Here is a 17,659-nt window from a genome sequence, read left to right on the forward strand (position 1 = left end):
ACTAAGTTTGGGCAAATCCGCATATAGGGCAAGCCAAACGAAATCCCTACCTCATCCCCCTTCGCATGCTAAATGAACTGCCATGCATGCAACTCCCATAGACACTAGCACCCTCTGTTTATATTTTGTAGGAAACGGTTGGCTGAACCGTAGAAGAATGATATATGACCCGCCGTGGTTGCTCAGTGGCCATGGTGTTGGGCTGCTAAGCACGAGGTCGCGGGATGGAATCCCGGTGATGGCGGCCGCATTTCGATGGGGGCGAAATACGAAAGCACCAGTGTACTTAGAATTAGGTGCACCTTAAAGATCCCCAGCTGGTCGAAATTTCCGGAGTCCCCCCCTACGGCGTGCCTCATAATCAGAAAGTGGTTTTGGCACGTAAAACCCCATAATTTTTTTTAGAATGATATATGGATGACATCAGGATTCACTTTCTGAAAAATACTTGAGGCTTCCGTGTTGTGTTGGTGGCAGTCGCTACAGAAACTCTGTCGTTTTTCGAACGATGTCGGGTTCTGCTCCACTTGTTGACGACTGGGCGTTTCGGGCGTTGGAGGCCCATGTATAAGAAAGTTTGAGCCTGTTATTAAAACGTTTCTTGATTTTTTTTTAGTTTGCGTAACACTCGACACGCGGAGGTGCACAACAGCACTCGATCTTTGGCGTACAATGGATCTTTCTTTCTTTTGTTGTGTTTCCTCGCGTTTTGATAAAAACAATGACGCTATACACATACATAAAAAAATGTTTTGCTGCCTTGTTGTGGAAGAAAGCGACACAATATGGTGCTAACGGTGCTGATAGTGCCATCGACGTTTCGGGTGTTTCGGGGTACCGTAATATCCGCCGAGTTTACGGACAAGCTAAGCCACTCTATTCTCCAAGCCGGAGACCACAGTAAAATACCAGAAACGGCGCGTTGAAATACCCGTATGACTCGAAGCGCATAATAAAAATGGCGAGCTCCGTGAGATCGTCCCACTACAAATAACGAAAGCTCACGCTGCAACATCGACTTCGAGCAGATTCTTTGAACGAGAAATAGTTACACCGGCAGTCTATAATATGTACGCACGCTAGTCTTTATTGGAATAATTGCAGTACACTTCCAACCGTGCTTTCAGGATTCATCTTAGCGGACCACGGCTTTGATGTGTGGTTGGGGAACGTAAGAGGCAACTGCTACTCAAAACACCTCAACCTGAAAAGGTCGCAGAAGAAGTTCTGGGATTTCAGGTAACTGAACTCTTGAATTCTTATGCGTAACTTTTTGTGTCCATCAATTCGTTATGCCGAGGCTTTATTGTACTCAAAGCTTCACGCCAATCACACGGCGCGCCAAAGTCGAATAAAATCAAAATGCTAGAGAATTAACTTCACTGTTTGATGAACAGCCCAGTTAATTATGCTAAGTGATTCAGTGAATAATTTAACTCTTAATCACGGCGCTGTATAAATCAAGGGCTCTATTTCTTTTTCCGCGACACATCATTCGCTTCGACGGGCCTAAAAGATTATGCAATAATCATTATAGTTAACTCGTTAATCAACTGAAGTTATCGAATTAAAGCGTTCCTTACGCACGAAAGTTGTCGCAAGTCAACCCTTATTCGCACTTATTCTAACACTTCAAATTTAGGTCTCCTGTGCTCTCCTTTGCTTGAGCGTCTGTTGGCTGCATGTGTAATCGCCTGTACTCTGCGTGTGACGTGTTTTGGTGTTTATATATGTTTAAATGATTATTAATAACAACATTTATTAGTAGTAACAGTAATAATTACATTTGCGTTGAAACATCAGCGTACTTGGTAGCGCATCTTACCTTCCCTGTGGTGTCAGCTACAGTCATGCGAAACACGTAAACCTGTAAAACCGGCCTAACTTCAATTATACAGCCCATCGCATGTGGCTTGTAGGGTGGGACATGAAAGGCAAGCGACCTTTGCTATCTTCACCTCAGTGTCACGGTGACTGCAATAAACGCCGATGTTACGTCGTTAGAGCTCATCCTAACTGAACGTCGCGTCAGTTTTCTTCGCAACTGAACGCCACCTCCTTTGGGTCCTTTCTTCAGTTTCGACGAAATGATCCAGTATGATCTGCCGGCACAAATAGACCTGATCTTGGCCGAGACGAAGATGAATTCGCTGCTCTACGTGGGGTGGTCTCAGGGGACCATGATAATGTTCGGCTTGCTTGCGACGAAACCGCATTACAACGAGAAGGTAAGCCTCGGAATTTCGCTGCCGCGGCCAATGAGAACAGCTCTCGTTTATTTTTTAGGCGAACGGAAGTCCTACGTGATGTTCAAACTGGCTGGTGACATCTGCACATTGTCAATTTCATGACGGCGTTATTGATTGCGACTACTTTTCATACATCTTATTATAAGCATGTATTAAGCGCTATCGTATGTACATATGCGTTTATAGAATGCCATATAATTTAGTAACGTCCCCGCACTGTTTTTAAAAGCGATAGCATTTCTTTGTACACGTCCTGCGGCCTACGCTCTGAACCTACCTATAGCTACCTAGCCTCGGAATGGAAATACCAAGGCAAATACCATCGTACCAATGTAAACGAAAAAACGTTCTCGTCACTAGCTGGGCTCGAAACATGAACCCCACAGCTGTGATACCGTTCTCTACCACTACTGCACAAGCGCATTGCATTGCCCTCAAAAGGATAGAGATCGGGTTGTGTTACAATCTCACTCTTCCAGTTTACAAAATGACTTTTGCGGTTCGCATTTACAGGTACATTTAAAAAATATAAATCCTTTCATTCACGGAATAAAACAAATATCAGATTTAATATGCACCCCAAGGGCTGGCGGTGCAATTGATCAAGCATTCCCAAAGGGTACACAAATCTTAAAATGGAAGGCGCGTATCCTATACCTTATAATACACCAAACCCTACACGCGGTCATGGACAACGGGTAATCTACAGTGTACCCGAATTGCCGTTTCAGACAATTTTATCGTCACAATAAACACATATACACAAACGTATGAATCGCGTCATAATGCATCCTAACGCTGAAGTGCTACCACATTCTCAAGAATGAAAATCAGAGATGAATGCGGCAACATAACACTTTTATTTCAATTAAGGCGCTATTTTTGTAGCACACGATCCATCTACAAAATACATGAAACATGTTTAATTAAAGTCATATTGTGTTCCACATGCATATCTAGTGTCCAGTGACAATTTCTTTTTTAAATTATGGGGTTTTACGTGCCAAGACCGCTCTCTGATTATGAGGCGCGCCGTAGTGGAGGACTCCGGAAATTTCGACCACCTGGGGTTCTTTAACGTGCACCTAAATCTAAGCACATGGGTGTTTTCGCATTTCTACCCCATCGAAATGCGGCCGTCGTGGCCGGGATACGATCCCCCGACGTCGTGTTCAGCAGTCCAACACCATAGCCACTGAGCAGCCACGACGGGTAGTGACACAGTTTTCATGGCAGTGTATACAGGGTGTCCCACGTAACTTGAGCGATATGCAAAGATATGCAAATGCCACGTAGCTGGACAGAACTAAGGTAATGTTGTTTGCCGTAGCTTGGAGATGCTCTGATTATTTTTTTCATCCCTCGTAATTATATAATTAGTCCTAATTAATTAATCAGCTAATCAAACATTATAGTAAGATTAAAAGCCTCAAAGAAAATTGTAGAGCAACATGAAAAACTGCCGATACAGCTTTATGTTGCTCAATACGTGCTGCATAAAAGTGTTTTTCCGAGCGTTACAGAGGCCCGCAAATACACGCAACACTATCGCGCAACTGGCGCTCGAGGCACTTCGAATAGGATGTCTATTCTGGCTGTCGGAACCCCTTGCGACCTGTTGCAAACTTGGTGGATGCGGCTATTGGTACGGATTGAATTGGTACCATAGTAATCGGTCGCAAATCAGATGTGTGCGTGTGTGCGTGTGTGAGCGCCCGGGGGGGGGGGGGGAGGCGAGGAGGAGTTGCATGCGTACGCACGCCAGAGAAGTCAGGAACGCGGATATGTAGGACAGATGCAACAATTGATATGACATTTTCAAGCAACCAGCGCATTTGCAACTTAGTTCCAGAAACCGGACAAACAGAGTCAGACAACGAACTTCATTTGATCCTGAGGAGCTGCTGTCAGCATCCCCTAACGGGAGGCCATTGTAGCCGCTGGCCGCGCCCACGTAGAGGGCAGAACGCCGTGACGCTCCGCCCTTTCCTGGGCCCTCTGCATAGCCTTGGCTTGCCTTCGGAGTACCGTGCGTCTGATGGCCTCCTCCCATTTGGCTTCGCTGGAGAGAACGTCTTTAGGCAACGCGGGACATCGCCACATTATGTGGGCCACAGAGCAAAAGGTTTCGCTGCAGTCAAGACAAGTAGGGTCCACATCCAAGTATGTCCTACTGAGGAATCCTCGCGACGGGATCTTTCTCGTCTGCAACATTCTGAGAATAGCTGACTGGCCTCTACTGCGTTTCGGGTGAGGAAGATCATAAACTCTCCTACCAAGTTGGTAATGTTTAATAATCGCATTAAATGTGAGAAGTGGACGGCTCTGCTGAGTCCCTTCCTGCTCCTCCTGAGCCTCCAGACCGTCGCGACACGTGAGTTCTCGCGCACGGTCGTGGGCGAGCTCGTTGGGGTTTGGGAAGCCCTCGAGAGCCTTCGTCCCCATATCTGTGCGGGGAACCACGTGATATAATGAGAACTGGGGCAGGGGCGTACCCAGAGGCGGGGGGGGGGGGGTGCTTATGGGGCTTTAGCCCCCCTCCCCCCGAAATTTTTTTGTGCTGTCATGCACCGCCGACCAAAACAATTCTGGAGCCGGAAATCATTCTGGATTTTGTTTAGAAGGTATTTTTATGCTCGAAAGGACATTTCGGCACGGACACTGCGAACTCGGGCTGGGTTTCGCGGTAACTCCCATGTACTTGGAGTCACATAACGCAAGAAGCGCCATCCGAGCACAAAGTTTCAAGGGCATTTTGATGGCGAGTGGGCTCGTAGCGGCATCGCGCGGAGGCCGCGGAATCTACGGAGCGCATGGATTTCATCCGACAAACTTTATGGGCATAAAATTCTTATAAACATTGGATGCCAAAAGTGCATTGACTTTTCTAAACTCGTACATCGGACCATACGACGAGACAAGCCAAACCAACACACTATCATACAAGCTGGCAAAGTACGCAGCGAGGTCCTATGGGACGAAACGTTGTGGCAGTTCATTTGCGCCGTCATGTAGCACAAAAGAATATCAACATGTTTTTCACCTACGCCTAAGCATCGATGCCAAGGCAGTAAAGCCAGCAAAGATAACTACTTCCTTATTTATTTTTTCTACTTTGACTTTTATTCGCGAGAACCACATTCAGCCTTTTCAATTTTCTTGTTCTCGCTACTAGCGGGCTACCAGAGCCAGCCAGAACGCATGCGTTTTTCTCCTATTGCCCCGACCACCGCGCGGCGCGCTTTGATGCGCGTTCGTTTTCCTCGGGCCCATCGGAATTTGGCCTGCCAGAGTTTTGGACACTTTCTGGCTAGCAGACAAAAAAAATAAACAATGCTCGCTCGCCGACATCGCTGTGGGGGCTCGATGGATTGCAACGCCTCCGCTTGAGAACATCAACTTCACTTTAATGTTATTGCAAACTCACCGGAACGCCTTTTGTCTCGCCGGTGTAGGATACCTAGCAGTGTGCGTATGGCTCTCTGTGGACCAAGCATCTCACGTTTTCTTCAATATTCCTTGGATAACCAGATTAGGTGTCCAAAGTAGGCATTCGATTGGGGCCAACATGCTTTCCTTTTGCGTTTTTTTTTATTCACTTCGGCGCCCCGCTCCACAAAAGAAAGAAAGACATTGTTGCGGCGCAGCGAATTGTTGCATGGTGAAAGTTCAATTTTGTTACTTCTTCTCTTCCGGAAAGTAGTGGGCCGCGGAACTCTGATACCCTTATTATATTACTGCGACAGCAATTCTATGGACACTTCAGGCGCATTCCTGCCGCGGCCGTCGCCGTCATGTTCCGTGTAAACTCCAAGACCTGAAATCGAAAGTTTGACGGCAGCCCGTCTGGCCGGAAAAATACATGTTGAATAAACGCGAAAAGACTGCGTGATTTCAAGGGCTGAGCGACTACTAATACAAGCAAGAATATCGGAGTGAAATGCTAAGGTCCGATGCTGGAAAATGATACCTTCTATGACCGTCGCCGACTAGAGCTCCTGTGCCCTGGCGAATTTGCTTCAGGACGCTAACTTTCAAGCAAGCGTGAGAACACGAAATAACGACGTCATGCACCAGGCCAAGCTGGAAAGGCTGTGACCATCGTGGAACGGTACGTCCCGAAGTTTGCCAAGAGAGGCTATACACGATCTTTCTTCCCATAAGCCTGACAAAGCGGAACTCTCGGTCCTGAGCCTCGGTCTAAACTTCATCACAGGAACATGAGGCTATCGACCGGCTTCGAAGCAATCCTGACATCGTCATTCTTCCGGCTGACAAAGGAAACGCAGCTGTTTTGCTTGATAGTGGTGACTACACAAACAAAATTCTGGTACTTGTTAGTGTCGCCAATACCTATAGTTGCCTGACGCGTGAGCCAACAGGAAAACTGCAAAGGGACCTCCAGAAGCTCCTAGCTGACGACTTCCATTTGGCCCCCGCCCCAGCATAAGTCACTCTATTACCGGGTACTTTGCCACAACGGGTAAGCTCCTGCACTTCATGACCTACCAAAGATACACAAGCAAGGTGTTCTTATGCAGCCCATTTTCAAATACACTCGCTTACCTCTGTACAAGCTTCCCGGTTTCTTACGCCGGATACTGTCGCCACTCGTTGGAAAAAGCGCCACTCAAGTACGCAATTCTGGCGACTTTATCGAACAGATACGGCATGTTGTTCCTGCTCATGATGACGTCATGGTCTCATTTCAAATTAAGCCACTATTCACAAGCGTTCCAGTAGAACTGGCTGTAAAGGTTTGCACCGCTGCCCTCGAAACTGGCGGGTCGCTGCCCGATAGGTCTCCGATAGAGGTTTCAGACCTGTCCCGCCTCCTTACGTTGTGTTTGTCGAATATATACTCCGTCTTCTGTGATCTTTGACTGCACAACATGCTTATTTCCCTTGTTTTATGCATTATATACAGTGACTTTCGTTTATATACATAGATTTATTGGAGACTGATGCGTATATATAAATATCTTGTTGCCAGCTTTTGTGTATACATGCAATGAACTTTGTTACCAGTGACACTTTTTTTTGCGCTTTATCAAGCTGCATCTTCGCATTTGTATATTCCAATGTATCTTCACATTTCTAATGTATCTTTTGCAGAACTCTTACGTTTTATATATGCGCTCCGTTGCGACTATAATTTTAGTGCAATTACTCACAATACGCAACCGCTGACAGCTGCTCCGGCGCAATACATTCGAACGAAGGACAGCGCCATTGAGATTTTTCCCTGGCCGTGGCATATGTAGAAAAATATAAAGAAGGTTCTTGAATTAGAAAATTTCATTAAAGTATTTGTCCTCACCTTGTTCATTTCATGGCTTCACATTTTTCATATGAGCGACATGCATTCCTTTGCTGGTTTCGAATTAATATATTCCAAATTGCATGTGATATTTTGTTTTAAATAGACAAAAAAAAGTGGAAGTACTGATATCAGTTGTTTCTGGCACCATTTTTTTTGACGCACGAATATATTCTTTTATGAAAAAAATACATATTTTACATGTCTGGACAGTGCGTAGCGCTCAAGAATTCGTTTGCAGCATCTTTGGCAATGGCAATAAAGTTATCGTCGATGTATTTGACCCCTCAACAAATTCTATAAGGAGCAGACCGAGCTGGAATGTGAGCACCCCCCGCCCCCCGAACGAAATTTCTGGCTACGCCACTGAACCGGGGCAAGCCCTTTTCTCTAGAATAGAGGCCGCTGGACAAGTTTCTTTTTTGTCGTCGGTTTGTATTTACCAGGTCCGTCTGTTCAATGCCATGGCACCTGCAGCCTTCATTGGTCACATGAAGTCGAGTGTCAAGCGTGCGGTACCCTTTGGAGCGTTCTTGAAGGTGAGCGTCGCGTATATCTCCAATACTTTCGTCTTACGATATATTCAAGTAAAGAACGTTTCTTCACACGCAAAACGATCTCCGACAGCTGAGCTTGAGAATGTGAGCAAAAGGTTAGAGATAACTGTAGCTGCGAAACGAAAACCAATTTGTCGCGGCCCTGGCATGCATCGATAAATTGGAACGTGCATTGCGCACGTCGAACACGCACGCGTGCACAGGATATATAGGTACCTTACGCAGAAGCTTTCCACAGTTGATAGCAGCGCCAGAATACACAGCCTATAGGGAACAGTGAAAGCAAAATGGGAGGGACACGATGCACATTCGCTGTGACATCTTCGATCGCTAATCACGATTCCCTATATAATTTCCTTGTCTTTCCTTGCCTTTCCTTATTTATTCTTCTTTTTTTGTAGCTAACGAAAATCAAGCCCCTCAGTTCCCCTTCTTATATTTAAATACATACATATGTGGTCACATATGCCGCTAAATTCGTAGCTTGTGACTACGTAGTAAGCCTATCTTCTCAAAAACATCCTCCCCTCCCCGTAGGTCATGTGCCGCGGCGTTTCATGTGTGCGAGCGTTTTAGCTTTTACATACATAACGCACAGCCCTCCACGTGACGCCGGAGACGCTTACGCCGGGAACAACGCTTGTAGCGACACCTTGTGACAGTTTGTGCAACCAACGCACGTTAGAAAAAAAATGTGTGTGTGTGTGTTACATGGGTGCTCACGTTGAAGCAATTTTGCGTCACCAGGTGGTGCTGCCAATTGAACTATGCACGTTATTATTTACATCTCCTGTAACCAAGTGTTCCGTAAAGGACACTACGTTTATGAACAAGCTAAAATTTTCCGATAAAAAGAAAATTAGTCGAGTTGTAGTAGTCAGTCATTCTTCAACAATACCAAAGAAGTCACTCTTGCAGTTAAAAGAAGGCTTGGTGAGGCAGAAGAGACGCAAAAACGAAAGGCGGGTGAAGACGCCGCTTTCAAGTTCCCTCACCAGCTCCCCGTGACGTCACAGATTTCGACGTCACTGGTTTCGTGGCGTCGCTAACTAGGTCCGACAGCATCTGTTCGGGCCTAGTTATTTGTTCATCGGTACAGACGGGCTACACTGTACTAAAGATAAGATAAGGACAGAACTCGGTAAGGCTTGAAAAGATTTACGCAGCCAGACTTGCCCAATCTATAAAAAAAATTGAAATCCGTGCGTCACAATGACGTAATTGCGCTAGCGTTTGGGCTCCAACTTTCTGTTATTTTTCTTTTTCAGCTTCAATGTTTATTTTATCTTCTAGTTACAAGAAAACTAGTTTTCGAGATACTTTATTAGTCTAAAACTCATTGAATGTTTCTCTGTAGCATCCCTCTGCAAAATTAATTAGTTCAACTTACGATAACATATGATGACATCATAGTGACGTCACGTATATCGAAACCGTGACGTCACAAACACGTAACGGCGCTGAAATTCCGGCTCCAATTTTCTTTTCTCTTTTTTTTTACCTTCAACGTTCTAGTTACCACAAAATTAACGAAATGAATGAAAATGCTTTAGCACTCTATAAATTGATTATTTCTCTTTGTTGTACCATCTGCAAGATGAAATACTTCAACTTAGTTTACAGCTGTCGCCCGCTTCTGCCCACGCATGCCCGCAAATTGTGTGCTTGTTTGTTTCGTTTCAGAGTGTTTTTCAGATGGCGTTAAACGGTGCTTTCCTAGCGAAAGCCACCAGTATCAGCAAGCAATTAAGGAAGGAAGTCTGTGGGAGCTATTGGCAAGGCGTAACTTGCAAATCATCTTTCAAGTTTTTCAATGGAGGATTTCCAGTGGAAATGAACATGGTAGGTAACGTCTAAGACCTTAGACGTTAGCCAATAGTTAATAAGGTGTGTTCATGATAGAACGAACTCCTAATGACACTGTCTACAGGACCGACCACTTTCAGGGGAAATACCTTATCAGTATGCAAGCCGGTACTAGCATTTATTCTGTACTTGGTAGGATAAACGTTGCTTGTCAACTCGTATAGCAGACACATTTAAAGAAAATATTGATCTGCTCCATTTCATACCAAGTTGAGCCTGCTACGAGCGCTTGAATATTGATGAGGCGTCGCCCAAAACATTAAAGAACCATGTACAGCCTGTGTGACGCTTAACCCGAACACGCCTCAAAGTGCCTTTTTCATTTCTCCCGTCGACAATGCTATAGGTTTCTGGTTGCACTGCTCCTGCACTGATAGATTAATGCGTGTTCCTTCCAATACATTTCACGTCTGCACCGTGCAGCTCGCGTTTATTAGAATTAAGCTGCCAAGCCTGTGTCACGATTGCTCGGCTTATCTCTGACAGCGACTGTGCGTGGAGAAGATATTTCGCAAGATAACTTCTGTATGCCTGAGTATATCTGCGAGACACCTTAGCTGGGTGTCGCATTAGCTACGTGTTTTCCCCGTAAAGTACGGTGCACACAGTGAAATTTCATCGAAACTGAATGCTAATGATTTGGTTTGTCTAAAATGAACGATCTGCGTTGAATACTTCAGTAAAACATTCCTTCGGTGTAGCATAGTGACATAGTGTCGAATTATTTGCATACAGGGACGTTTAGCCTATTTCTTTAAATTATATTTTTTATTAGTTCCTCATAATCTACTTCTTTTTGTTTTCGTAGATTGCAGAATGTTGTTATCCTTGCGTCATTTCGAGTGAGGTATTCCGTTTGTGCATCTGATTAGCTTTGACGAGATCGATGCTATGCAGCGGCAGCAGTATGTGCCTTTTCGGGGTCGGCTACGCCACAATCTCAAATACACTGCTTAGACAAGATTATAAAAGAAAGAAAATCAATTAACAAAAATACAAGCAGAAACACTTCTGGGAGCCAAGTATGCGTAAGCATTGCGCAACTTCCTAATCTCCACGCATCCCGGTGTCATTATCAATATTATAAAACTTGGCACAACCAGTGTAAACCCTTATCAACCCTTATCGGTCGTTATCAACCTTATCGGACTAGATGCGACTATTATCCACCATTATTTGTTGTTGTCAACCTTATCGGAGTCGATCTGAGCCTTATTAACCCTTATCAGTAGGTCTCAACCTTATCGCCATCGATCCAATCCTTATCCACCCTTATCTGTCATCATCAACCTTATCGGACATATTACCCTTATCAACTTTTATCGGTTCTCATCTACTTTATCGGATTTGATTCGAACCTTCTCAACCCTTATCAGCACTTATTGACTTTATCACAATAGCTCCGACCATTATAAGCTCTTATCGCTCTTTAGCACCTTATCCTTTCGCGTTAAACCGTTATCAACCCTGATGAAACCCCATATAACTAATCCCTATTATCCTTATCAACTCATTGACTGCTTATCTGTGTTGCCTGACGCGAAGCGCGTGACCCCTCTGAGATCGGTGTAATTTCGGTACATAACTTTTTACGTATGCATGCACATATACGGCATGCAGCATTCGATTATCCCATAAACTTTAACGCAGACAACACAGATGTGATCTCAGAACGTTAAACAAAAGGAAGGACGCTTATATATATATATATATATATATATATATATATTACTTATTAAACCCCCAGTACATATATGTCTATACAGACGGTTCTTGTCAAAAATTCTTTCAGCATTCGTCATTCCATATTTGGCACTAGAGTACACATTTAAATTATCCCGAGAGAAATCTTCCAGCGTGGCAGAACTGTTTTCAATCCTGTGTGCTTTGCGTTTCATAACATCAGAAAATAATTCCCAAAATGGGCTGTTTTTAGCGATTCGCAAGCCGCTCTCACATTACTACAAAGCAATACGAAGAATTCTTTGAACACTTTGCTATTGTATGATACGCTCAAAGAACATACAAAAGAACATTCAAAAAGAACATACAAAAGAACATCACGAAATTGTGTTTCAGTGGATACCGGGGCACCGCAATATTGCTGGCAATACTAAAGCGGATGCAGCTGCGAATCGGGCGCACAATAAGGCAGAGACAATCGATATTCCCCTTTTGCGTAGTCAAGTCCGTCTTCTCCTAAGACAGATTTCCTGTCATCTCAGCAAAACTACCTGGTTTGATCAGCAATGTAAGAACTCGGAGTTATACTTTATGGACCCATGTGTATACCTATTAATTCTGGAAAATCCAAGAGAAAACAGAAAATTTGAAACACTGATACACCACCTGCGGCTTGGTACTGCATTTACGAGACACTTCTTATACAGGATAAAACGTGCCTCTAGTTCGCAGTGTTTTTTTTTTATTGATATGATATAAGGAGATGTTGGCGCACAGTTTAAGGCGCCGGCTACTCCTCATCTCTTGAGTGGTTCCGGCATACATTGTACAGGGTTCAAGGTTACATATCAAATAGTCTTTTCACACAAGCACCAGGACTTGTCGCGCAACGTTTCCACAGGAAGACTATGACGTAAGGAACACATGGTACATACAATATACAATGTAAATGTCTCCACACTTACGTAGATGAAAGTCTCAAAAGTACAAAAGATATTGTCGCCTAATAACACATTGTCTAGTCAGCGGGTATTGTCGCCTAATAACACATTGTCTAGTCAGCGGGTGGTACATACATCGTGTAAATGCATTATCACATACAGTCACAACGGAACAGTCAACATAACATAATTCACAAACAAATGGATATATACAGTGACAATGAAATGGAGGTAAAAGTGTTCTTGTGGCCATCCACACGAAGATATGCATCATCTCCTCCTCGAACGCACAAAACACGATCCACAACGAAGGGTATTGTAAGCAAACTTGTTGCTTTTAGACAGAAGACCATTCAGTCGAAAAAAAGATACTTGGTCCATGGCCAACTGCGGGCCTTTAGAAAACAGCACTTTTTGCTTTGAAGAAGTTTTTCGAGGACACCAACATTTTGGGGAAATATTAAATTTCAGTTGATCCTATTAAGCTAAATGAGCGATATCAATGTGGTTCTGGGTTGAAAATTGATTTACGTGGCGACTGTAATTTTTACGCAATGCGTAATTGTGTTCTGTGCTTGCAGTATAATTACATGTGTTGTGTGTTTTGGCTATTCACAATATCTGTCTTTAAATGTGCGAACGTGTACAGAACTGATGGACGAAACTTTGCGATTCATGCACTGTTAGACTGTATAGATTTTATTCATCCGGTGTTCTACTGCGTGCCATAGTTTGTGACATTATTCTCCCTTTTTGCGCATATTTGTTTCCTTTTCTAAGTGACAAGGAGAAGCCGGTGCGGCCATAAAGCCGCCAACCTCTCCGAATATTCATTTGAATAAAAAGAAGGGACGCTGCGCCATCAATATCTTCTAAAAAAGCATAGTGTTGAGCAAAGCGGTGGAACTATACTCAAATGCTGGTATGACTGACTTCTCAACGTAATCCTTTCATTCATGCAATAGTTTTTATGCACTGAAAAAAAAAACGGCGACATATATTTGTTCCCAGCATTTCCAGTACCATATTAGATACATCAATGAACGATTATATACATGGTCCCAGCCGAATTATTACATCTAAGAGAAATGCAGCAATGTCTTACTGTTAAAGATCTTGAAATAGGCTTTCGGTAATCAGTGAGAGATTAGGGATATAGCCTGAGCGCAGAGAATAAATAAGTGTACTTCGACGTAATTGCAGTCAAAAACTTCCTTGTGATGCTTTCCACACAGACTAGGTTCCCAGTTTACATGGCTAACAACCCTGCTGGATCTTCGGTACGCAACATGTATCATTTCGCACAGGTGGGCCAGTTTTCTTCACTTGTTCTTGTGCAAGCTGCCTGTACTTCTAATTTTACAAAAACGAAACGAGATTACAGACATTTATGTTGCGTGAAAAGCTACATGTGCATATATTATCCCAAAGATTTTGTAACGATAACAGAATTTACTTAAAAAGTGCTACCGGTCAGGTTGTGCGACATTGGGCAGATTTAGGCAGCATTAAACAGGTCTATTTACCAATTAGGCTATATAATTATTCATTCAAAGGTACACGCTCCAACCGCGAAACTAAAGCCGAGCAGTACAGAAGGCACGTCTGCATGGCAAAAATTAAAGGACTAGCAGTACTTCCGTCATGGTTGGTTCCAACCACGAGACTTTCTTTATTTTTTCATTTTCATATGCTATCTTTAAAGTTACCCGTTAAAAGCAGTTTGTGAACTCGGAGAGTGAGCCCATAACGCAACTTTTCTTCGCTTAGAATGAAGTGCGGCTGTGAAGTAGTTTACATACAATATAGTCTTATATCCGTTCTTGCAAAAGAGCAGCAAATATTGGAATCACTTTCCCCCGCTCCCTAGCTGCCACAGAGGATATTAAGCTATTAGCGAGCGCACAAAAACGCAAGAAAGTGAACGCTCGGTGGGCAGGGGGCCTGAATCACAGTGCGCTGAAAAAGGAAAAGCAGGAAATAATATTAAAATGCCCGTTGTAATATATTACGTGCATAAATTGCCACATAACCTCTAGAATGTAGCCAGCAGGCTTAACGTGAAAGGGCTATGTTTCTGCTCCAGACAAACTTGCAAAAGTGTAAGCTAAGTTGGACCGTAAGCAGTGAAAAAAGCCATATCCACATGATGGTGCAATCTGCAGGATTGAGCACGTGTCCCTTTTGTGAAATGTAGTGTTTCCGTGGTTTATTGTTTGCCCCTAACGTGCGATGGTATGTGCATAGACAAGATTCGGGGTTGTGTCAATGCACGTTGGTTGGAACACAGACGGTTACTAGAAAAAATTATGCGTGCACGTTTCAGAGGTCATTTTTGCAAGTGCGCTTGCTTGCCATTATTGCGGACACTACATTCCAACGACGGAAACTGTCGAGGCGTTTAGCATCGCCACACGTAACGACACATGCATCAGCCATCCATCCGTCTTGCTGCACGATCAAGAATTATCATTTGTGGAAGGCTGGGATAAACGTTGACGCACAGCTTTAGCTAAAAAGACGACTATGTCTGTCTATTAATTTCTTCTGCGAAACGAAGTGCTTTCTTCTGTTACATAGTGGTGCTCCAATGTACCTACTTAGGAATGCACTATTCCGAGCGAAAGTCAGTTGCGTGCACAGCATTTGTGTCGTCTGCTCCCTCCTTTGCCTCACCTTCCCCTCCCCCCTCATTCCTATTCAGTATGAGACACTGTGAAGTCCGCCTTGGTGAAGGTACCAGAAAATTAGCAAATGCGAATGCATGGATTTTGCCCCAGCGCCGAATAGAGGCTGCGGGTGGTAAGAACAGCGTTGAGATTGCTAGCGAAAGTTTGCCCCGGTAATTTCATATAATATAAAATTATAAAACTCCACAAGCATGTTCTTCTCGCGCTAGGGATCTTGTGTATTCACGCTCTCACACCCAATACGCAAACGTTCGAAACGCAAATGCGTTAGAAACGTAATCACTGTACTCAGTGGCCTTAAAGTTTGCGTGTACTTCACTGCATCTAAGTTGTGATGCCCACACGTTCTAACTGTTCTACCGTTACATTTCAGATAATAAAGACCAATCGATTTCAAAAATTCGATTGGGGTTTACTGAAGAACAAGATAAAATATGGTCAGGTACGTATTATAAGTCCCACAGATAAATCAGAATATATAAAAGCCACTCACTTTAATGCGATAACACAGTAACGAAAAGACGATGGTGTCATCAAAGACGAAAGGGAACATCAGATAACTCTCATTATTTACACTAGGGAACATGCTGCAATTAAGGAACTGAATCACGTCAGTGCTGAATGCATTTCCAGTCAGAAACAGCCCTAAAACTGCCCCCAGTTCCGAAACAATCGCCGCCGAAATTCGTCATGAAGTACACTGACGTTCCGATGGCTTCCGCTCGCATTATGCATACGTAAGACTCAGGGAAAACAAAAGGAAAGTGGAGCACTGATGCATTTCATCGAAAGAAAGCACACAAACCAGTGCTTTACATCCAACACCCAAATTCCTATGGTGCGTACACAGTTACAATAAAAATATCTTGCCGTTTGTCGGCAGCAACAGCTCAGAAATTTATTCCACTCATAGAAGAGCTTAGCACGTTTCAAAAATAAATGTGAACTTTCTTTCTGCGCCCCAAATTAGACATATTCTTCCAAATTTCTTGAGCGCCAACTCACACATTATTGCTGCAGAGCTTCACCTGGTTTTCAGATGTCACGCGGGGAATGCCGCGTATGATTAAGGGGGAGAGATACGGATTTTTATATAAGATCTCCCAATATGTTCGTATAACCATATTGCACACGTCCCTATAATATATGGAAAAACATTGGTGTTATGTAGGACCCGCATTGGTCATAGAGAATAGTGGATATGGCGCATACAGATTTCTTTCCGATAGCTAGGGTTCCTGCAGCGGACTCGGGGAACCTGCAACTTTGAAATTCTCCAGCATGCTTTCCCTAAGGCACATTTGATTTCTACCAAGTCATACCGTGATATGCGCTCCACATTTCTGAAGCTAAGCGTCGTTAAATACCTCGAGAAGCTCAAAAGCCTAATTGGCAGAAGTGGTAATCTCCCACGATGCGCCCAGTTATGCGCGCACGTCAAACTTTTTTGACGTGTCACTATCGACGCGCCCAACGTCCCTACCAAATGTCACTGCAATAACTCGAGTGGTTCTCTCCACACATTCTGCCAATGTTCGGAATGAAGGTTTCGAGAAGGCGCTCTGGTACGGGAACGAACGTCCTCCACCACTTCGACCCCGAGTAACTGCTTTGCTCTAAAACGTTTCTAAAAAGTAGTACTTGTACTTTGCGCCACAAAGCGGCCTCACCAGCACTACTGCTACCCCATATGCATCAAGTATTTGTTACTCGACGGAACTTCACAAAACATTAAAGCCTTAAATCCTGAACTTACTTTTTTACGCACTGCTATACCCGCGGCGACCAATCTGGGACTGCTGTCCGAGTGCTTTGACATCTCCCCTTTTTCTCCATGAACTGTGGCCTGGTCTTAACTCGCAGTTAAAACCGCCTCAGTACGACCTCAGCAAGGTCACAGCACCAGTGGCCCTCTACTGGAGCGAAGGAGACGTCCTGGCCTGTCCAGACGACGTGAGACACCTCAAAAGGCTGCTGCCCAACGTGGTGCTCTGCTACAAGGTGCCCGTGCCCGGCTTCACGCACGTTGACTTTGCGTGGAGCATCAAAGCCAAGAACCACCTGTACAAGACGATTCTGCACATGATGATCAAGTACTCCCAGATGCAACCACCTGTCCCCCATCCCCTAGAGGGCATCACTCATGGAGCGTTGCAAGAGAACAGAAAGCTGGGCGAGTCGCTAATTATTAAAGGTTAAATTGCAGCGCGCAAAAAAAAAAAAGACGAACGACACGGGAAGTTAATAAAGAGGCTCTGACTGTACCAGTTATGTTTATGTTTTTGGAAAACAAGATACATATACGTATAATACAACAGTCTACAATCGACATGCGCAGAATGAAAGATCGAAC

General features: G+C 44.0%; 1 protein-coding gene across 1 annotated transcript in view; it reads left to right on the forward strand.

Moving 5' to 3' along the window:
• LOC142586310 (gastric triacylglycerol lipase-like) overlaps positions 1-17,559 on the forward strand; it is a 29,894-nt gene extending 12,335 nt beyond the window's left edge. Inside the window, exons 4-10 of the mRNA XM_075697555.1 lie at positions 1,128-1,239; positions 2,078-2,228; positions 8,016-8,108; positions 9,810-9,968; positions 13,852-13,923; positions 15,680-15,748; positions 17,170-17,559. Coding sequence (XP_075553670.1) covers positions 1,128-1,239; positions 2,078-2,228; positions 8,016-8,108; positions 9,810-9,968; positions 13,852-13,923; positions 15,680-15,748; positions 17,170-17,505 — 992 coding nt within the window. The 3' untranslated portion in view covers positions 17,506-17,559. The remainder of the gene's footprint in view (positions 1-1,127; positions 1,240-2,077; positions 2,229-8,015; positions 8,109-9,809; positions 9,969-13,851; positions 13,924-15,679; positions 15,749-17,169) is intronic.
• The last annotated feature ends 100 nt before the right edge of the window (positions 17,560-17,659 follow it).

Source organism: Dermacentor variabilis, chromosome 6, assembly GCF_050947875.1.
Source record: "Dermacentor variabilis isolate Ectoservices chromosome 6, ASM5094787v1, whole genome shotgun sequence".
Taxonomy (NCBI): domain Eukaryota; kingdom Metazoa; phylum Arthropoda; class Arachnida; order Ixodida; family Ixodidae; genus Dermacentor; species Dermacentor variabilis.